General features: G+C 35.9%; 3 protein-coding genes across 3 annotated transcripts; 2 read left to right on the plus strand and 1 right to left on the minus strand.

Annotated features, from left to right (window-relative positions):
* Positions 1-524: 524 nt before the first annotated feature.
* LOC148238300 (SET domain-containing protein SmydA-8-like) lies at positions 525-6,051 on the plus strand. The gene is made up of 8 exons (XM_088185811.1): positions 525-780; positions 2,878-3,091; positions 3,176-3,374; positions 3,441-3,583; positions 3,824-4,050; positions 4,115-4,266; positions 4,334-4,526; positions 5,586-6,051. Exons 1-8 carry the CDS (start codon positions 651-653, stop codon positions 5,813-5,815), a joined length of 1,488 nt encoding a protein of 495 aa, XP_088041937.1. The 5' UTR covers positions 525-650; the 3' UTR covers positions 5,816-6,051.
* Positions 5,844-7,782, minus strand: LOC148238301 (uncharacterized). The gene is made up of 4 exons (XM_088185799.1): positions 7,618-7,782; positions 6,240-7,553; positions 6,074-6,181; positions 5,844-6,014 (listed from the first exon to the last, which is right to left on the minus strand). Exons 1-4 carry the CDS (start codon positions 7,753-7,755, stop codon positions 5,886-5,888), a joined length of 1,689 nt encoding a protein of 562 aa, XP_088041925.1. The 5' UTR covers positions 7,756-7,782; the 3' UTR covers positions 5,844-5,885.
* Positions 7,783-8,944: 1,162 nt separating this feature from the next.
* On the plus strand, positions 8,945-22,208 carry mTor (serine/threonine-protein kinase Tor). Its single transcript, XM_088183483.1, has 7 exons — positions 8,945-9,254; positions 11,590-12,381; positions 12,452-15,030; positions 15,098-15,267; positions 16,448-18,647; positions 18,708-18,923; positions 20,234-22,208. Exons 1-7 carry the CDS (start codon positions 9,038-9,040, stop codon positions 21,350-21,352), a joined length of 7,293 nt encoding a protein of 2,430 aa, XP_088039609.1. The 5' UTR covers positions 8,945-9,037; the 3' UTR covers positions 21,353-22,208.
* The last annotated feature ends 2 nt before the right edge of the window (positions 22,209-22,210 follow it).

Consider the following 22,210-nt stretch of genomic DNA (forward strand, 5'->3'; position numbering starts at 1 on the left):
TTATAAATCATTCACAACCTAAAATTATATGAATTCGCTGGATATTTTTAAATTAATATTTTTAATCAAATATAATAGCAACCATTTCCTTATATTAATCGCATTCAACCGATCAACTGAAAGCAGTGACGTCATTATTGAATAATTGGAAAAGTTCCAATTGGCTCAATGCGAAATGTGAAAACCAAACAAAATAATTGAAATATTATCTTAAGATTTTGCAATTATTTAATTAACTTCTATATATTAAAAGTATATATTTACATAATATTTATTGTGCACCATAAATTAAATAATAACTTTATTAGTTCTATTGATTCATTTGATAGTAATAATACATATATAATATAATAATTACTCTAATTGCTCTAATGATATAATATATATTTTTAAACAGTTAATTATTTTATAATAATTAAGGTATTATATTTTTTATTTAATTAAATTATAACATATAATAAAAGTGATCACACGACTGAAATCAGTATTAGCTATTTCAGTCGCCAAAGTACGTCATTCTTATCTAACGTAAAACCAAGGGAGGTCAAGAACAGTCGAGTTTGCTTGGAGCTTGGACCAAGTTTAGTCTCGTTAATTAAATTTAATTAATTACGCTTGTAAAAAACTTCTGATAACATTACTGTGTAATCATGTACGAAAAGTTGAAGTATGAAATTAAAAAAGATAACAGACTTGGAAGATACCTTGTCGCAGGGAAAAATCTGAAAAAAGGCTCGCTTATATTTTCAGACATTCCGTTAGTGATCGGTCCAAAACCAGGTATTTTTTTTGTTAATTTTAATATATAAAAATATAATAAATTACATATACTGTGTTACGTAATATTTATTTAATATATATGTATGACATATTTTTATTAACTATTTATTAAAATTATGCGCAACTATTAATTTAATAAGTGTTAATATTTTTTCTTAATATATTATAGTGGATTGAAATTTATTTAAATTATAAAAGTACCCTGTGATTAAATACAAATGCTTGGTTTATTACTCTTTTCTAGTATCACAAACAGAAAATAAAAGTTGTAATAAAGAAACATACTTTAACAATAGTTAAGATTGAATAGAGTAAAAAACATTCTTAAGTTTAAGATATAAACATTGTATCAACTTTATTTCTACAGAAACTTGCAATTAAATCAACTTATACTTATGCATTTTATGTATATGTTTAAACTTAAGTATCGTATCTATTTAGTATAGCTATGAAAGTATTATTAAGTCGTTTAAGGTATTGTGTATATTTAGATTCATAACTTTATTTTGAAACCCCTGAAGTTAAGAAAAATACCGTTATTAACCCTTTATACGCCAGCGACTCTTTAGTAAGTCACCAGTTATCTCTCTTCAGGCGTCTGTATCGTTTTCTTTAAATAAATATAAAATACCTGGTTTACTGAATAATGAAGCTAGTACAATAATCTTTAATAATTAATAAAAAAAAATTGAAATAAAAATTAATTCGTTTAAAAAAATAATCATCAAAGGATTCACCGGTGAGTCGCTGGCGTTTAAGTGGTTAATTTTGTAATGGAAACTAACCTTTTATACGCGAGTTCAGTAAGTAGCGTTTTGTAATTATTACAGGCGTCTACTTTGCATTTATTAGCACAAAAAGTTCAACTTTTCACTAATTGAAGATATAAAAAAGATGGAGTAAGGTAACGCATCATAATATCATAACATAATGAAGTAAACGTCGCATAAAAATAAAGTTTTACTTAAAATTTTCGCTAGTCTGCCAATTTTAGATTTAAAATTGTAATGTAGATTATCTGAAATCTTTATTATCTAATCTGGTATTTTTAATTAGTGTAAAATAAGATTATTCTTATTTATATTTATACTTTTATATCATATAAAATATATAGCTTAAAAAAAAACATTATGTAAAATAAAAATTAAAACAAACTTTACAAAATATCTACATTATATACATGCAGTTTAGGCTTTAGGGTATATGTATTCCGTTAAGAGCCACAAGAATAATGTATATTTCTGTAAATATGTAGTTGTATAAAAGTATTTTTAAATGTTTGTTTCTAAATTGTTACCAAAAGTAGGTTATAAAAGTTGATGAGTCGCATTTTCAAACAAGATGGCGGATCTAGCTAGTTAACGAACATAAGCGAAATATTTATAAGGTAATTATACAAAAATATTAATGGAAATCTGATAAAAACTACGATAGTTATCGTATCATTAATATTCGTTATATTCCATATTAATGACAAGCAAATAAAAAAACGTATTTTCTTAAATTTAACTTAATTTTAACTTTGCAGTTATTGAATAACAGCCATTTTAAAACCAGATAGCGGATTAAACTTGCAAACTAAGTTATATACATTAAACAGTTTATTTTTTAGCTAGTTAGGGAGTCCTAAAAAACCGTTATATCCCATATATATTTTTTCTATAAAGAATATGTGAAAACTTTTTTTTTTGTACATAAACTGATCTTTTCCTAAAAGAAATGAAAATTTCTAAATAAAATATTGGCAGTACAGCGATTTTTTTTTTTTTAAAATTGCTATATTTAAAAAAAAGTTCAGAGAGGATTTCATTGCGATTTTTTGAGCCAATAAATTGCGACAATCTGTTTGTTCGTTCTACTCGTTTTCTATATATATTTCTACAGAGTTCTGAAAACTATTTAAATAAAGACAAAGCATTTTATCAAATCTGGAGTACTGCGATTAAATTTTCGCTGTGCGGCTAAATAATCAATGCTACTTTTTTTTCTGTGTTCGCTGCACTTTAATAAAACTTTAGCATTATATCAATATAATTTGAATATTGTAGGATTTATTGCAATATTATACATTTTAACATGCAACATGATTATTTTTAGATTCAGTTCCGGTATGTTTAGGCTGTCATAGTTCTTGGAATAGAACTTATTATTGCAGTAAATGTGGCTGGCCTTGCTGTGACTCGAACTGTGAGAAAAAATATGTACATCGAGAATATGAATGTAAAATTTTCGCTGAAGCTGGTACAAGATTTCTAAAAATGTGTGATAAAAGAAAACCTTGTGCCCAATACGACTGTATAACGCCATTAAGGTTTTTGTTTTACTTATATTTATAGTTTTTATTTCTTACTTATTACAAATTAGTTTTGAATTCAATCGAATTTGTTATGAATAGGTTGATGCTAACTAAAGAAAAATATCCAGAAAAATGGAACAAAGAAATTGAAGATATGGAAGATCACAGAGAAGAGCGTTGTAATTTGACTACATGGGAAATTGACGACATTAACATAGTTAAATACCTTTTAGGTCCTTGTAAGTTAGAAAACAAGTTTTCAGAAGATTTTATCCAAAGAGCGTGCGGTATTTTAGAGGTAACATATGAATATTTTTGATTAAAAATAAATATGTTTACTTTAAAAATAATTGTAAATTGCTAGGTTAACGCTTTAGAAGTTCCACTAAAAACAGGTCCAAATATCAGAGGTATTTATCCACAAGTCAGTATAATGTCGCATAACTGCGTTCCAACGATTGTTCATACGATAGTATCTGGTGGAAAGAAAGGAACTCCGCAAAATTTGTAAGTGCTTTATTTACATATAAATTGTATTATTAGTAATAAGTTTATATAGTTTAATGATTAAATAAAGTTGAAATTGTATGTAAAAGTATATGTTTGGTGCAATAGTATACACGCGTCCAACCCGGGAGGTTGATGATCTTATTAAAAAAAGTAGTCTGTGGAAATTAACTGTTTGGCCTTATCAATATTATTATTGACCATTGTCAGAATATAATTAAGCAATTGTAACAATTTTAGGGTTCAAGTATGGGCAGCTAACGATATTAAAAAAGGAGAAAAGCTTGAGCTTTGTTATACGGATGTATTTCATTGCACGCTTCAAAGAAGAGCGTTATTGAAACGTTCAAAGTTTTTCGATTGCTGCTGTGAAAGATGTGCAGATCCGAGTGAGTTAGGAACAAATATGAGTTCTTTAAAATGCAACATGTGTGAAAATGGCACTGTGCTCACAACTAATCCGCTGGGTGAGTAGAAAATGTTTTTACCGAACAAAATAGTTCAATTGTAGGCATAACTCTTTCGTAACAGATAATACAGCGTTGTGGAAATGTTCACATTGCAAATATTTTACAACCGGAGAAACAGTTTTACAACTAATTAGTGTAATTCAAAGAGAATTATCTGAAAGCGAGTTGATTTACGGAAATTCTGTGGAAAAGATCGAACAAGATTCTTTATGGGTAAATATATGTAAAGCGTCAAATTGTATGTAAGTAATTTATTTTGTCTTTTAAACAATTTTTTTAGTGCTGTAACATTTTACATCAAGAACATGCAGTTTTGTTATTGTTAAAATATGATTTGGTGCAAATGTACGGTAGAATGAAGGATTACGTGGTGGAAGAGAATGCCGTGTCATTTCTACAAAGAAAAATTGCTATGTGCCAAGAAATATTGAATATTTTAGACATAATTTCTCCCGGATTAACGCGGGCAAGAGGTTAGTACTTAAATAACAGTGTAAATTTTTTCACTTTTTTGCCAAGAAGATGAAATAACTCGATTCGTATGACAAAAATAAATTTCATCAGAATTGTTATTGATCGTCATTTCTTATTTTACAGCCGCCATTGGAATATCGTTAATTTTTTTGACTGTGTCACACATGTCGGCCACCACAATTTTATTAGATATACAAATTTAATCATTTGAGTTTTATAATACTGCTTGTGAATCGTCAGTAATAATGACACTTTGTAGCACAATGACAGATCAAGATGGCTTACATAATTGGTCAAGATTTTCATGAAATAAATTAGTTTTTCAATTTCAAAATCCATTGTTCTTATTGCTTGAGATATGTCCAGCAAACCTTTTGTTATGGCCAAAATGCTCAGACCAACTCTAGCGCGAGTTTTATTAAACCGTCATCGTCCTTGACGTTTGGACATGGGATGAGATTATTTGTTATTAAATCATGTTGAAAGACGCGAGTCAAATATTATCCAGAAATTTGTTTCCTAAGCGTTTCGCTGGTCTTTCGAATACCTCATAATAAACATATGTATATTACATACTATATTGTTGAACTCGTAACTTTTTAAATTTTAAAAATAAAATAGCAGATTTGGTGGCTAACAAACGTAACCAATATATTTACAGTGGCAATTTTTTAAAGATTAAAACTGATGATTATCATAATAAAAAAAATAAAGTTGTACCATGAGACCCCTCTGCAATAGGTATTCTATAGAAATTTACCTAAAATTCAATAAGCTTACCCTTACGGTGCATTAAAATTTAGTAATGCAAACTTTGCGTAGATTTTAAAGTTAGAAATATACGAAACAATCATTATAATACTAGTCGGAGACCAATCAACACATTCGGCCTACAAGCCCCCTTTATGTAAAAATATTCACATACCAAGGCAAAATGTACATTCAGCTTACATCATAGGAAGAGGAAGTTTATTTCTATACATTAATTGAGTTACTTTAACCTTATGATAAAAATATTGCGATAGTTATATTTAAGATTTTAATGTATGTTTTTTTAGGCAAAGTATTATTGGAAATGTTCAGTCCAATGATAATCTTATCTAAAAGAAAGTTAAAAAAAGGAGTAATCAATAAAACTCAATCAAATGAAGAAATTTTGAAAGCTAGCATAATTTTGAAAGAAGCAGCTGATATACTAATAAGAGAAGATGAAAGCAGTGAAATGGGGATGATGGGGAGAAACGCTTTGAGCGACTACGAAGAACTTAGGCTTAAAATATCGGATTAACTTTAAAAAGTGGCATTTATAAAATGTGTTATTGATCAATTATTTTATTAAAATGAAAAAAATAAACATTTTAAAACTGAACACGTTTAATTTTATTCACATTGTCATTTATCTTGAATGGTTTTTTAGATATATCTTCGATATTATCCGATTCCATGACGTCCAACTTCATCGAATGATCTTCTCTCACTTGCATGATCTAAAAATAGCCAATAGATAAATATACAAAAATAAAATTAATGAGAAAAATAGTACTACCTTTGGACAATCTTTTTTCAAATGTGTAACGTCTCCGCACTCTTTGCAAGCCCCTCCTTTGGGATAAATACCCCGAGGATTATCAGGACACTGTCTTGATATGTGACCCTGTAAAATAATAATCGGTAAATAATTTATAATTTATTATAAAATAAATTATATTTACCTGTTCTTTGCATATGAAACACTGAGCAAACTTATAGTCTTGGCTTTTGACTACTTTACAATTGAAATGCGTGTGTTCCGTCGAGCCGCATTTGAAGCATATTCCTGAAGAGGGAGCTCCAGTATTCTCGGACTCTTTGTTCAACTCCGGACATTCGGACAGATTGTGTCCCGCTTTTCTACAATGGAAGCATTGTTTGCGTTTGATACGAGCGAATGATTTTTCGGCTCTTCTCCGTTCTAACTTCATCGTCCTGTCTACTTCGCTCTTCGGTATACTTTTAGATATCATACTTTTACGTAGCTCTTTCAATCGTTCCATATCTTTAGCTAGAATCGGAAATCCGTCATAATAAGCGACTTCGAGCGTTTCCCCGTCCACTATTATGATAGTGTTTTGGTTTTCGGGCTTCCTTCTACCTTTTTCTCTTGCTGGATTCTGCTGAGAGTTGCTAATTTGAGATTTATCTTGGTCCTTTTTCATATTTTTCTTCTTTTCAGCGACAAATGGTTGATTTTCTTGAACAGATAATTTTGGTTTTTTAAATTCCGGCAGTTTTATATCATCACCGTTTTCAAGGCGTTCTTTCCTTTTAGCTTCTCTTTTCAACTTCCTTTTTATAGCTCTTTTACTCGTTAACGTTTCTTCACTATTCTCCGAAATAGACGTATTCTTAACAAATTTACCTGTTTCATTATCGTCCATTTTATCATCTATTTTAGGCTTTTTATTAGATTCAAAATCCTGTGTTTCAACATTTTCTTCTACATTCTTACGCTTTTTCTTTTTGGGCAATTTTTCCGGAGCTGTTTTTACAACTTCTTCCCTAGTATTTTCTTCTACATTCTTATGCTTTTTCTTTTTTTCTGTTTTTTCAAGTGCGATTTCCACATCTTCCGGAGTACCTTCAGAAACTTCTTTCGCCTTCTTCTTTTTCAATTTATTCTTCTTCTTCTTTTCCTCTTTAAAGGAACAGTCTTCTGTTTTAGGTGTATTTTCAACTTCCGTAATGATCGTTTCCAACTTTGAAGTCAAATCCTTGTATAAATCTGTATATTCTCCATCAGATTCTTCTTCTTCACACCACTTGACTAATCGCTCGTCGTCTCCGCTCATTTCACTGCCGGATTCGGGTTTAACTTCCTTCGGTACTTTTTTCTTCTTGTTCTTCTTCTCGACTTTTTGAATAGACTCATTTCTAAAGTCGGCAGTGTTGGATTTGCCTTCTTCAAATTCGCACCATGTCTTCGTCGTGTTTTTCTCTTTTTGCTCCTTTAAAAACTTTTCATAGTTTTGTTGTCTGATGGCATCGAACTGAAAGGAAAAAAGTAATAATTTGTATATTTTTATAAGTTGTTAGGTTAGGACATGTGTTTACCTTTTCTCTCTCGTCGGAGTTTTTACTGCTCTGGTTTCGGTCGAGGAGCTGATTGCGCATTACATTCCAGGGCGTGGCATCTTCGGGAACTCTTTCGTTGGAGGCGTTAGAGCCCCGAGCCCTCGCGAAACGCGTCATGGTTTTGACGTTTATGTTTCGTAAAGTGAAGGTCTAAGAACTGTGAAAAGTGCCCAAATGTTTATACTCTTCAATAATTTATTTTAATATGACAACATAATAACTAGTCAGAATTGAAATCAGATCTTGGTCACAATTTTATTAACAACCTGGTCGTAATTATATTTTTCAGAGGCAGAATAAATGGTTAGAATAAAAATATATAACGATCATATGAATTTCAAAAAATATTGTGATGGCCTATTTATAGGTATATGTATAGGTTTTATTATGGCCAAAAATTGATGGCACTCTGGTAGCATTGATGTAACGGCGGCACATTCATGACAATTGTGGTGGTGTCTCGTCCACCGTTCACTTTCAATATTAAATGTAAACTATTATAATCTTTCGAATTCCAAGACATTATAACATTAATAAATATAAATAGGCACTAAATTATTTATTTTAGAAATAAATCATAAAACATATTATAAAATATCTCGCCAAAACTGTTGGGCAGGTTAGGTACGAGCGAATGTTAGTCAGAAGTTGTAGAAAAAAACATTACTACTTTAGACATGACGATACTATTTCATAGATGCCCTTGAAAAAGTCGTCTAGGACTAAAATAAATAGTAGAGTAATGGAAACTACTTACCCAAAATTAGCATATTTACACACATACACATTCATTTTTATATACAGTGTGTCAAATGTTGGTTCGCAACAACACTTGTACGAAATGGATCGCTTAACTACCGTTCAACGCGTTAAAATTGTTCAATTGTTCTACAGAAATAATGATTCTGTACGAATTGTGTATCGAAACAATTCTGTACGAACTGTGTATCGAAATTTACGGAAAGATTATGGGCAATTTCATCGCTTTACTGAACGAACAATTCACAACATATTGAAAAAAATGAAGAAAGAAATAGTGCCCTTGCAGCCGAGAATATTGCTGCTTTAAATTAAAGTGTGGCTGTATACTCAGAATTGTCTATTCGTTTGCGTTCGCAGCCCTTGGGTTTTTCTTGTAGCGCTTTGGCAAATTTAGCATCTGAACTTTCACATACACCTGTATAACATTCGGATAACACAACGACTGAAGCCTGAAGAATTTGATGACAATCGGATATTATTGTATTATGGCATGATTTTTTATAAAGTTTTAAAATTGACGTGAAATTAAAAAACGACACGTATCAGTAATGGTCGAAATTGTTTTCGTTAAGAGCACTTAGCTGTCATGTGGTAACGGCGTGCGTTTTCCGCCGAGAGTTGTCGACGTTCTATCGCGATGTCGGCGGCGGCGGAGCTGAGCGCGGGGCTGCGGGCCAAAGGCAACGGCCCGAGGCTCCGCGCCGCCCTCAAGCTCATGCAGTACGTGCGCCAGGAGTTGCGCGAGCTGCCCAACGACGAGGTGATCCGTTTCTTCGACGACTTCAACCACCACATCCTCGAGATGGTCTCCTCGACGGACATTAACGAGAAGAAAGCGGGCGTGCTGGCCATAGGTGACACCTTCACTCCGTCACTTTTCATTCGCTTCTATAATATTTCCAAAGTTGTATTGTCGTAGCAAGATGTAGCGCTAAACCAATTAACTGACACTGAATGCAATCACAGGCAGGCAAAAATCAAAAATCATTGACCGATTAAATTGGAGAAGAAATCTGGTAACTTGTCTGTTATCTGTTGCTTTTTTCATTCCAGTTCATTAAATTTTGATATTGACATGAAAAATTTCATGTTAACCCTAATGTTTTTCAAATTCAATAATGATCATCACAGATTAGGTTTCCTTAGATTTTTTTTAATTTCGCAGGAATAGTCGTGAGCTAGGTCGAGCATTGTGATATTGGTTCGTTGTGATATCACCAGACAACGGAAGATTTACAAAAAGAAATTCTGTGCTTTGTGTTTTCTGTAATCTTGATCGAAGAATAATATATATATATTTATGCATAATTTGAATAAAGTATCGTTAGGAGCCGCTGACGCACATAGGCGTCAGTTGTATTTAGTATTCGTAAAGTTAATTTTTTTAATTTAATATCTACTTTTTTCTAGGATTTTTAAACAGTCATTAATTTTTCCGATATATTTACAAGACTATGGCAGTTATTGTGATCATAGTAGTATCCCACACACATACGTTCGATACTACCGGTATTACAAAATGAAATACCAGTGGAACCAGAAAAAAAATCTATTTATGTTTTAAATTCGTACATGAATATCGTAAATTGAAAGCAGAAATGGAGAATAAAATGATGCTCATTGTAGGGAACTAACATAAGTAGTGTTATCGGCGTAGGATATCAATCTAGAATAATATTACGCAGTATTTACGTACTTTTTACACTTAATTACCATTTAATGTGAATCGAGATAAAGAAATATACGCGAAATAAATTTTTTAATAATTAAATATGTAATAATTAAAATTAAAATACATAAATAAATCACAATCATCCATTAAATTAAACCGAATTTGTGTGCGCCTTCCTTTCTTATGTGATTCTTATAGAAACTACAAATCACAATCTGGAGAATTTTTGTCCTAGTGGTGGTCGTAGCGAAGGTCTGAAGTTGGTGTTGTTGACAGGAGCTGTTGTTTCTGAACTGCCTTCAGTGTTATAGCAATAACAACACTATACGATAACATTATTGCTCACTAAATGTTCAACGCAATAGAATAGACAGGTTTGGCCAGTCGACGGGATTGCGCGTCCGGAAGCAGAAGCGGCTTAGAACAATTATATATAAGATATATTTAATTGTTCTAAGCCGTTGCTTCCGCTTCCGGAAGCGCAAGTTCCGTTGGCCAGTTAAACTGGTATCTATTGTGTTGTACGTTAGATAAATAATCCTGCCTTATTTTATTGAATGAAACTAGCCGAAGCGATCCACCAATCAAAAAAATAGTAATTAAATACAATTTGAATATGGTCGTGGAAAAACGGTCTATATTTACATACAAAAACGAAGTAAACAAATGCTAATATCGAATATGCTAAATTAGTACTTGCGATGTTTTAGACCAATCACAAAATATAAGAAAAAAGATGGCCGACAACAAAATATTTTTCATTAATTTCTACTTGTTCGGATCTCCAAATTAATTAGGTACGTTTTAACTATGAAAATGTGACCATCTATTCGGTCCACACAAAACGTTTTTTCTTGACAATTTTATTTTATCTGTTGAGATTACATATATTGGGCCAGTGATAGCGCAATGGCAACATACTCGGCATAACCTCATCTAGGTCCGTGTTTCGAATCCCGTGAAATCAAAATAAATAACAATGAACTGTTAAAAAGGCCAGTTGCTAACAAAGATACTCTACAATAATTATAATTACTGATAATAAAAATTATTTAGCAATTATTATAATATAATACTACAATTGTGTGCAAGAAATGTTTTTATTCCTTTATATACATATTCCCTTTCCTCAAATCATATCGAAAAATTCCGGTGTAGCAAGCAACGGGAAATGCTCTATGCACATTCCACTCCCAGGATAACCTGAATATGTACCTTTGTATTCAAGTAGGCCAAGAACCATAATGGCTTGTAGTGCCACGAGAAAAACAAATCTCAAAATTTTTATAAAAAATGAAAAAAATATTAATCAGTACATACTGTTTCTGGGGAAGTGTGGGGATTAAGGCTTTGCCCCAGGTGCAACTTTTACTTTGCACGGGCCTGTCAGATAGACGTTGATTTTTACAATGAAGGCTCTATAACTCTTGTTGACACTGCCACCCGATGCTGACACAGCATCTAATCGGCTGTATGAAAATGAATGTACTAAAATTAATTTTATTATTTAATTTCAGTATGTCTCATCAGTGGCGATTGCGACATGGCCAAAACGAGGATATCGCGGTACGCTAACTACCTGCGTAATTTATTCCCATCTACGGACGTCACTGTCATGGAGATGGCCGCCAAGACAGTCGGAAGACTGGCGGTCATCTCTGGCGCTAAACGCGCCGAGTACGTCGAGTTCGAAGTTAAACGAGCGTTCGAATGGCTCTCCGTAGAACGTAACGAAGGCAAGCGTCACGCAGCCGTTCTCATTCTCAAGGAGCTTGCCGTATCCATGCCGACTTATTTCCATCAACAAGTCTCTGGCTTTTTTGACCACATCTTCATAGCTATCAAGGACCCGAAAGCCATAATCAGGGATGCGGGAAGCAAAGCTCTGCAGGCCGGCTTGGTGGTCACGGCTCAGCGCGAAAGCTCCAAGCAGACGCAAAAACCTCAATGGTATGTGCAATGTTATAAAGAAGCCGTCGGATGTCTCGAGGAGCAGACGATCAAAGAGAAAGGCGTGACTCGCGACGATCGCATCCACGGCGGTCTTTTGATCCTGAACGAGCTGCTACGCTGCTCTCATGCGGCGTGGGAGCGAAAGTATTCCAACCTCATGCAGACGCTGGACGCTCAGCAAGAGGTCGGACTCGCTGACGACGCTTCGGTCATGCCGAGGCTGAAAAGTCCACTTGCATCTAGAGGAAACGTCGATTCTTCGGGTCCAGCGACCGGGAGCAATCCTCAACTCTTGATCTACGAATCGGCCGTCTGTAGGCAGTTAATCATTGATAAATACGACAATATATGTTCAGGTGTAGTATTTTTTAAGTTCCATTAAGATATATTTTTAATTGCTATTTTCATTTTCAATTATTTTTACAGCGATTCTTACGCATTTGCCTTCGAGATCTCCTCACGTGCAGCAAATATTATTGATCGTCATACCCAGATTTGCCGCTTTCAACAAAGAACTGTTCGTTAAGAAGTATCTTAATGTGACGATTAAACATCTTTTGACTATATTGAGAGGAAGAGAGAAAGATCGGAATATGGCCTTCACTACGTTGGGACTTATAGCTATTGCTCTGGAGTCCGATATTAAACCGTGCATTCCTCGCATTATGGACGTTATAAAGATGGCAGTGCCTTCGAACGACACCCCCAGCAAGAAACGCACCGGAATGGATCCTGCGGTGTTCGTTTGCGTATCTCTGTTGAGCAAAGCTGTCGGCGAAACGATCGCTAAAGATATTAAAGACATATTAGAGCCGGTGATGGCGACGGGTTTGAGTCCTCCGCTCACGATATGCCTGAGAGAACTGGTGCAGAGCGTGCCGTCCGTGAAAGACGACGTATCCGAGAGCCTTCTAAAGATGCTGTCTTTGGTCCTTATGAATAAACCGTTGCTGCATCCCGGGCTGCCGAAGAATTTAGAGCAACAGATGAGCAACTTATCCACTGTGGCCGAAACGAGTCACGACGTCTCTAGTATCGTCTTAGCGTTGAGAACGTTAGGATCTTTCGATTTCGAGCGGCACAGCCTGCTGCAGTTCGTGCGGCACATATCGAACAACTTCCTGCAGAACGAGCAGCAAGAGATCAGACTGGAAGCCGTCAAAACTTGCAGTCAATTATTGAGCATTCCGATCCAGTCGGGTCTCACGGAGAGATCTCTCACTGTTAAATACACAGTCGCCGAGGTCCTAAGCAAACTTTTGATCGTCGGAATCACCGATACAGATTGCGACGTTAGATACGGTGTTTTTGCCTCTCTGAGTAAGACGTTCGATTCATATTTGGCACAAATAGAAAACCTGAGCTCGCTATTTATAGCGATGAACGACGAAGTTCTAGAAATTAGAGAGCTGGCGATCGATACGATAGGTCGATTGAGCACCGTTAATCCCGCTTACGTGATGCCGAGCTTGAGAAAGACTCTCATTCAATTTTTGACCGAATTGGAGCATTCGGGAATGAGTCGCAATAAAGAGCAATCGGCGCGGATGCTCGATCGACTCATTGTGAACGCTCCTCGTTTGATTCGGCCCTATATGGAGCCGATTTTGAACGTTTTGGTTCCTAAGTTGAAAGAATCCGATTCGAATCCCGCGGTCGTTCTCAACGTTTTGAGAGCCATCGGGGATTTAGCCGAAGTCAACGGAGACGGTAACGGATTACACAAATGGATGCACGAGCTGTTATCGATTCTACTAGAGCTGTTGGCGGATGCGAGCGCTCCGGAGAAGAGAAACGTGGCTCTGTGGGTGTTCGGCCAATTGATCAGCGCGACGGGTCAAGTCGTATCGCCATATTCTCAATTCCCGAATCTGATGGACGTTCTATTGAACTTCCTGAAGACCGAACAGCAGCCGGTGATTCGTCGCGAGACTATTCGGGTTTTGGGTCTGTTGGGAGCGCTCGATCCGTATAAGCATAAGATCAACAGAGGGATGGCGGACGGACAGTCCGATTCCAATCTTTCGTCTTTAGTGGACAGCAAGACGGACGACGCCAACTTCGACATGAACACGAACGAGATGTTGGTCAATATGTCTTCGTCGATGCTGGAAGAATACTATCCGGCGATTGCCATATCGACGTTGATGCGAATCATAAGAGATCCGAATCTCTCGCAGCATCACACTAGCGTCGTTCAAGCCGTAACGTTCATATTCCAGTCGCTCGGAATCAAATGCGTGCCTTACATATCTCAAGTGATGCCCAGTTTGTTGTACGTCGTGCGGATGGCCGACGTCAACTTCAGAGACTTTTTATTCACTCAGCTGGCTACGTTGATCGCCATCGTAAAACAACACATAAGAAACTATTTGGACAAGATATTCGACTTGATCAAAGAATTCTGGACGCCCAACAGTCCGCTGCAGATGACGCTGATTCTTCTAGTCGAACATATCGCTATTGCGCTCGGCGCTGAATTCAAAATCTATCTACCACAATTGATTCCTCAAATCTTAAAAGTCTTAACTCACGATTCGAGTAAGGATCGCACTGTAACCGTGAAGCTGCTGATGGCTTTGCAGAAATTCGGCGACAATTTGGACGATTATCTGCATCTGATATTGCCTCCTATCGTGCGACTGTTCGACGCCGGCGAATGCCCAATACAAGTTTGCAAAGTGGCTATGGAGACCATAGATCGCTTGGCCGACTGCCTGGATTTCACAGATTTAGTATCTAGGATAGTCCATCCTCTCGTTCGAAGCTTAGACACGTGTCCGGAGCTGAGACCGGTAGCTATGGACACTCTCTGCGCTCTGGTAGTTCAGCTGGGCCGCAAGTTTAACCATTTCGTGCCTTTAGTGCAAAAGGTCATCAACAAGCACAAGATATCGTGTCCTAGATATGAGGTTTTAATATCGAAATTGCAATCGAGCACGACTCTAGCAATGGACGAAGATTTTCTTTTGAATAAGCATTGGAATAAAAGACATAATACTGAAGTGAGTGAACAAAGATAGCGTTAAGGTGGAATATAGCCACGATCTTATAAATATATATGTATTTTAGATATCTATGCATTCGACGGATACCGCTACCATAAAGAAAATCAACGTCAATCCTGAAAATCTTCGCTTCGCATGGACTGCGACTCGTCGAGTTTCCAAAGACGATTGGCTGGAATGGCTGAGACATTTGAGCATCGGATTATTGAAAGAGTCGCAAAGCCCCGCTTTAAGGTTTTCATTAATATTTTTTTTAACAATTTTACGCTGACAAATATGGTCTTTAATAGTTTACCGACAATTTTTAATAGTTTACCGACAAACATCCCTCAAAGAAAATCTAAAAAGCAGTCTGGGATCTATCCCGAAAATATTTTTTTAAATATGTCATTTCGATCCATTTATAAAAGATTTTATTTTATTAAATATTTTGCGATCAAAAGATATGTCACTAATAATATTTTAATTTTGTCGCATTAACCCTTTGACTGCGTTAAAAAAATTTACATAAAAAGCGCTGTTTTTAATGAGTTTCTATTTATTTATTTAAATTAAATTGTGACCTAACAGATTACCCCAATGGGTCACGATAGACAAAAACAATACATAGTATTATTTCAATACACAAAAAAATAGTACATAAAAAGAATCAATAAAAATAATCATTGAATATTAAAATTAGTGATATGAACTGGACCAGCTTCTCGTAGTTGACATTGAACGGATTGGTGTGCAATGTGAGACAGTAATAAGCGAGTCGGCAGTAAATGTGGACATCCTAGCTCTAAAGGGCATCAATCGTGATTCTCGAAGACGTTCCGGAAGCTAAATTATACCAACTTATTATTATACATAAACAGTTACTTCATAAAATATAATGAACATGTAAAAAACGTTCCGCCATACAAAAGATAGGTCTTTACCTGCAAGCTTCATACAATTCTATGATAAATCGATGGCAGCGCCGCTGTGGCGAGAATTGAAAACACCAATAATTATTTGAAAAATATTTAATTTTAAAATATATCCACAAATGTTTTTAAGCAAACATCAAGAGATGTCGTTAGTTTTTATTAGATTTGAATATTCTGTTAAAGCAATTTTCAAATTTAACATATATGAAACGATTGTGATGTAAGGTTCAAAACTTGATGAACTAGGTCCATCATCCGTGTTTAGACCTTGTTTGCCATGACACCTAGAGACGTCAAACCCAGTGAAACAGGGACGTTATTTAGAAAGAGGGAAAGGGTTTAATATATTCTGGAACCCGCTGTTGACAGATTGTATTTGATTAGATTTCTTAATAAATTCATAACTACATTTAAACAATCCTGGAGAAAAAAGTTAGCCTATAAATATTATTCTATAATAGATATTAAAATAATTTTTATTTGCACTTTTATATTTTCAGATCGTGTGTCGCTTTAGCTCAAAACTACGCGCAACTATTGAAGGATTTATTCAACGCTGCTTTCGTATCTTGCTGGACCGAGCTATCGAAGGAGATGCAAGACGAGTTAGTCTTAGCCTTGAGTCAAGCGTTGGTCGTTCCCGATTTACCTGAGATCACCCAGACTATCCTAAATCTGGCCGAATTCATGGAGCACTGCGATCGAGGACCGCTGCCTATCCTCCCTCAGACTTTAGGCGAGAGGGCTATGCACTGTCGAGCGTACGCCAAAGCGCTGCATTACAAAGAAGAAGAGTTCCGCACTAGCGTCAACTCTCACGTAGTAGAATCTTTAATTTTGATCAATAATAAGTTGCAACAGCACGAAGCGGCGGAAGGTCTTTTAGAATATGTGATGGCTAGGCGCTCCGAAGGTCATACCGATTTGCAAGTTCAAGTTAGATGGTACGAAAAGCTGCACAATTGGGAGAAAGCTTATAATTTATACACCATTGAGCTCGAACACGACTCCGACAATGCGGACTCGCGTCTGGGACAGATGCGATGCTTGGAGGCCTTAGGCGAATGGAGCGAATTACATCGAACTGCCGGCGATAATTGGGATACGCTGGGCGACAAGAATCAGAATCGAGCCGGGAGATTGGCCGCTGCGGCAGCTTGGGGCATGGGCGACTGGGATTCAATGCAGCATTACGTTCAATGCATACCTGACGATTCGCAAGACGGAGCGTTTTATAGAGCAGTTTTAGCCGTACACGCTGGACAGTTTTCGGTAGCTCAATCTTTGATAGAACAAACGCGAGATCTGTTAGATACCGAATTGACGGCGATGGCCGGAGAGTCGTATCAAAGGGCTTATGGCGCTATGGTTTGGGTTCAGATGCTCGCTGAATTGGAAGAAGTCATTCAGTATAAACTCGTTCCGGAGAGGAGGACGGCGATCCGATCTATGTGGTGGGCGAGGTTGCAAGGAGGACAGAAATTGGTAGAAGATTGGCAGAGGATCATCAGAGTGCATCGTTTAGTCATCAACCCGAGAGACGATATGCACACGTGGTTGAAGTATGCGTCACTGTGTCGCAAGAGCGGCTCTTTGAAATTAGCCCATAAAACGCTAGTCATGCTGTTGGGATGCGATCCTTCGATAAATCCGGATAAGTCGCTGCCTTTCCAACAGCCTCAAGTAACGTTAGCTTATTGTAAATTTTTGTGGGTCAGCAATCAAAAGAACAGAGCTTTGACTCAATTGCAGCAGTTCGTAGACGCGCATCCGTTGGAGCTCATAGACGACGGTAACGAAGTCGAATGGAGAAAACTTTTAGCTCGTTGCTATTTAAAACTCGGTACGTGGCGAGAATCGCTAGAAGGCGTCACCGAAACGTCGATTCCGATCGTTTTGAATTGCTACTCGGCGACTACGAGCCACGCTCCTAATTGGTACAAAGCGTGGCACGCTTGGGCATACATGAACTTCGAAACAGTACTGTTTTACAAGCATAAACACGAAGAGGGCACCACTAACGCTTCCGGATCGAGAGACACTAAAGTGAACGGACATTATATATCTAAATTCACCGTGCCCGCTGTAGAAGGATTCTTTAAATCTATCAAACTATCCCACGGCAGCTCCTTGCAAGATACTTTAAGATTGTTAACTTTGTGGTTTGATTACGGACAATGGCCCGAAGTACACGAGGCCATCGTCGAAGGAATTAAAACTATCGAGATCAACACGTGGTTGCAAGTTATACCGCAATTGATCGCTCGCATTGATACACCTAGAGCTCTAGTAGGCAAACTGATCAATTCTTTGTTGATCGATATTGGTAAATTTCATCCGCAAGCTTTGGTCTATCCGTTGAGTGTGGCTTCAAAGTCTTCGTTCCCCGCTCGTAGAACTGCAGCTAATTTGATATTGAAATCGATGCGTACTCATTCGGCCACGTTAGTGGATCAAGCGGTCATGGCGTCGGAAGAGTTGATTAGGGTCGCTATTTTATGGCACGAGCAATGGTACGAAGGCCTGGAAGAAGCTTCTCGATTGTACTTCGGCGAAAAGAACGATAAAGGCATGTTGGATACTTTGGAGCCTTTGCATGCAATGTTGGAAAGAGGTCCACAAACACTAAAAGAAACGTCTTTCAATCAGGCGTACGGAAGAGATTTAGCAGATGCGCAAATGTGGTGTAACCGTTATAAGGTGATTTTAAAATTATTTCATTCTTAATTGTCAGACGACTAACGTTCATATTTATTTCAGTTATCTCGAAATCCTAGCGATTTAAATCAAGCGTGGGATTTATATTATCATGTTTTCCGACGCATCTCTCGACAATTGCCGCAACTCACATCGCTAGAATTGCAATATGTTAGTCCCAATCTTCTCAATTGTACTAACTTAGAGCTGGCTGTTCCTGGAACTTATCGACCCGGTCAAGAAATTGTTAGAATTGCAAATATACAGAGCAATTTACAGGTAAGTCATGTCATAGTTTATCTACGAATTTCTTTCTCTTGCGACCCCTCCCCAGCATTAAATTTTTAACACTTCTTTTCAAATACAGTTAAGTAATATACATCACTGCATCACTAGGACATTAAATTTCATGATTTAAAATAATATTAGAAAAGTAGTGTACATTTTATATTTGTAAATTTCAATTTCAATTTTTTTCAACAATTTTTTAATAAAGTTACGATTATTTTGTTTTGAATAGCCGCCATTTTTTTTTTAAGAGAATCACTACTGGTTCTCAATCTTTTATTTTATTTTATAATTCGGTCGTTCAAAAACAGCTTGTACTTTTATGAATGAAGAATTATATTTGAACGTATCTGCCTTATTTCAAAAGTAATACAAAAATCATACAAATATAGTTTTACTCGTAAAATTTTAAACTTTTTGCACTGCTATCTACTGTAGTGTTTTTGTACACGTATTAAAACGATAACTTTATTTTTTACAAACCATAAATTATATTATAAATTTAATTTAACCTTCATTAGCTGTTCTAATCAGCCAACAGCTGCAGTAAATATTATTTTTAAATTAGTATAGAACGTTACTTAAATTATTTTTGTATTAATTTTGCTTTTACACAATTCCTCAGATTTGTCGAAAAAATAATTTCAATTTTTTATATTATTCCTTTTAATTCAAAAGTTATTATGTTTTTTTCTTTTAACTTTGCGTTGCGCAAAATTGCCGATTACGTGTTAAGCGGCTTCCTAACCTTACCTTCATATGTATTATTTATACAACAAATTAAAAATCAAATCTCAGTCAGAATTTTATTAAATGGTTAGAATAAAAATAGCATACAGCCATAATAAAAATATCGGACGATCATGTAAATTAAAAAAAATATAACATTTATAAATATAAATAGGCAATAAATTATTTATTTTAGAAATGTTTCGCTCGCACCTAATCTGTTAGACAGGCTAGGTGCAAGCGAACGTTGGTTGGAACAGTGAACACCCCATGAATAAGTCTCAACGAATACTGCTCGAAAGTTGATTTTAACCTTTACTGGACTATTGGACACTGCGGTCCAATTCATTTAATCACAAAAATTAAGCTTCTTACATATTATTTATATATCATTTATTTAGGGTAAACCCTGTACCTGTTCCAGATGTTGGGACTACTACCTGAAAAAAATCCACTAATATTTATTCTGGCCGCTTATATTCTGACCTTTTAATAAAAATGCTGACCTGAAAAATACGAGCTTATTATTTTAACATTTCTAAAATTTATTTTAATTATTTTTGTTATTTCAGGTTATAACTTCAAAGCAACGTCCGAGGCGTCTATGTATTCGCGGTTCAAACGGAAAGGACTACATGTTCCTCCTCAAAGGCCACGAAGATCTTCGTCAAGACGAGCGCGTGATGCAGCTTTTCGGCTTAGCGAACACCTTGCTTCAAAACGATCCCGATACTTTCCGTAGAAATTTAACTATTCAAAGATACGCCGTAATACCTTTGAGTACAAATTCAGGTTTAATCGGTTGGGTGCCGTACTGCGACACTCTGCATTCTTTGATTAAAGATTATAGAGAGCGGAAAAAGTGCTTGTTGAACATCGAACATAGGATAATGCTGAGGATGGCCGCCGATTACGACAGGTTAATGCTGATGCAGAAGGTCGAGGTTTTCGAACACGCTTTAGAACATACCGTAGGTGATGACTTAGCTCGGCTTCTCTGGTTGAAGAGTCCCTCTTCGGAAGTGTGGTTCGAAAGGAGAACAAATTATACGAGATCGCTGGCCGTGATGTCGATGGTCGGTTACATTTTAGGACTGGGCGATCGTCATCCTTCTAATTTGATGTTGGATCGGGTCACAGGTAAGATTTTGCATATCGATTTTGGCGATTGCTTCGAAGTGGCGGTCACGCGCGATAAGTTCCCGGAAAAGATACCCTTCAGATTGACTCGTATGTTGATCACAGCGATGGAAGTCACTGGGATCGAAGGTACGTATAGGCGTACGTGCGAGTCCGTCATGGCGGTTTTGCACAGGAACAAGGACAGTCTCATGGCAGTGTTGGAAGCTTTCGTTCACGATCCGCTGCTCAATTGGAGACTGATGGACACCACGACCAGACATTCTAGAGATGGTTCGTTCAGCGCTGGTAATTCGGCGGGCGAAAACGGATCGCTATCCGCTCCCGCTCCCCTTCCTCGTCGCTCTGTGCCCGCCTCTGAAGGCCAACCGGAAGCTCTGAATAAACGAGCGCTTACGATCATAAATCGAGTAAGGGATAAACTTACAGGTAGGGACTTCAATCCGGACGAGGCTCTGCCGATAGCGCGTCAAGTAGATTTGCTTATTCAACAAGCGACCAGCAATGAAAATCTTTGCCAATGCTATATCGGCTGGTGTCCGTTCTGGTAGACGTCGTTCCGTTATTAGCTCTCACTGCCTTTTAACAAATCATTATTAAGCATAAGTCTCAGTTATTACAAATAATAAATAAGTCAGTCTATGGCATTAAAATTAAGTCATTTAGGTTGTATGTGTATATAACAATAACATTAAATGTTTATATGTATGTAATATATTTGAGAAAGTCTTGCTGTGTTTGCATTGGTTTAGTTATAGTAAATCACTGCTGTTGCATTTTATAATATTGATTGATTGCTGTTGCATTTTCTAATATAGATTCTCCCTGTACAATAAATTTTAATTTTATTTCCAAAACGGCAATTAGATTATATTATATTAATGTTACGATAGAGCTGTCAGATTGGCATCTATTTTTGAGGATACCTCAGATTATTACATAAAGGCTAGTTTTATTTTTAAACGGGCTGTTAAAAATTATGCAATACTTTTTATGATATCCACAATTTTCCATCTTATGAAACCTAATACAAATTTAGTTTTCAGCGCTGTTTCACATATAAAATTGATATGTACATTGTAAGGAATCTTTTGACGATCTTTATGAATCAAGTATTGCGTAATTTTAGCACCCTGAAGTCTAGTTATAGTTTTAAGACAATTATTGTTTAAGATAATCAAATGTATTTTTTTTAAATTACATGTTTATTATTTTTTTATTGAAATTAAATAAGAGCAATTTTGATATTCTTGCTTTGAAACGTATATAAAAACACGGGGTCACTAGTTTAGATATATTATTGTTTTTTGTTTTTGTATATAGTTTTGAAATTTGTCATGAAATCGCAATTGAATTTACAGATATACATATTGTAATACAATAAATGGATATTAAAATTGAAAAATATA

The sequence above is a fragment of the Plectrocnemia conspersa genome, unplaced genomic scaffold (genome assembly GCF_051122295.1).
Source record: "Plectrocnemia conspersa isolate PC_06_02 unplaced genomic scaffold, ASM5112229v1 ptg000001l, whole genome shotgun sequence".
NCBI lineage: Eukaryota > Metazoa > Arthropoda > Insecta > Trichoptera > Polycentropodidae > Plectrocnemia > Plectrocnemia conspersa.

What these genes read in the sequence shown, in the direction of transcription:
- LOC148238301 (XM_088185799.1), bottom strand. Translation starts at nt 7,755, where the DNA reads ATGACGCGTTTCGCGAGGGCTCGGGGCTCTAACGCCTCCAACGAAAGA. An exon ending in GTTTCATATGCAAAGAACAG is followed by an intron (nt 6,182 to 6,239) that starts GTAAATATAATT and finishes ATTATTTTACAG; the next exon opens with GGTCACATATCAAGACAGTG. An exon ending in TGAAAAAAGATTGTCCAAAG is followed by an intron (nt 6,015 to 6,073) that starts GTAGTACTATTT and finishes GGCTATTTTTAG; the next exon opens with ATCATGCAAGTGAGAGAAGA.
- mTor (XM_088183483.1), top strand. Translation starts at nt 9,038, where the DNA reads ATGTCGGCGGCGGCGGAGCTGAGCGCGGGGCTGCGGGCCAAAGGCAAC. An exon ending in AGCGGGCGTGCTGGCCATAG is followed by an intron (nt 9,255 to 11,589) that starts GTGACACCTTCA and finishes ATTTAATTTCAG; the next exon opens with TATGTCTCATCAGTGGCGAT. An exon ending in TGTGGTGTAACCGTTATAAG is followed by an intron (nt 18,648 to 18,707) that starts GTGATTTTAAAA and finishes TATTTATTTCAG; the next exon opens with TTATCTCGAAATCCTAGCGA.
- LOC148238300 (XM_088185811.1), top strand. Translation starts at nt 651, where the DNA reads ATGTACGAAAAGTTGAAGTATGAAATTAAAAAAGATAACAGACTTGGA. An exon ending in GAGCGTGCGGTATTTTAGAG is followed by an intron (nt 3,375 to 3,440) that starts GTAACATATGAA and finishes GTAAATTGCTAG; the next exon opens with GTTAACGCTTTAGAAGTTCC. An exon ending in GCTCACAACTAATCCGCTGG is followed by an intron (nt 4,051 to 4,114) that starts GTGAGTAGAAAA and finishes CTTTCGTAACAG; the next exon opens with ATAATACAGCGTTGTGGAAA.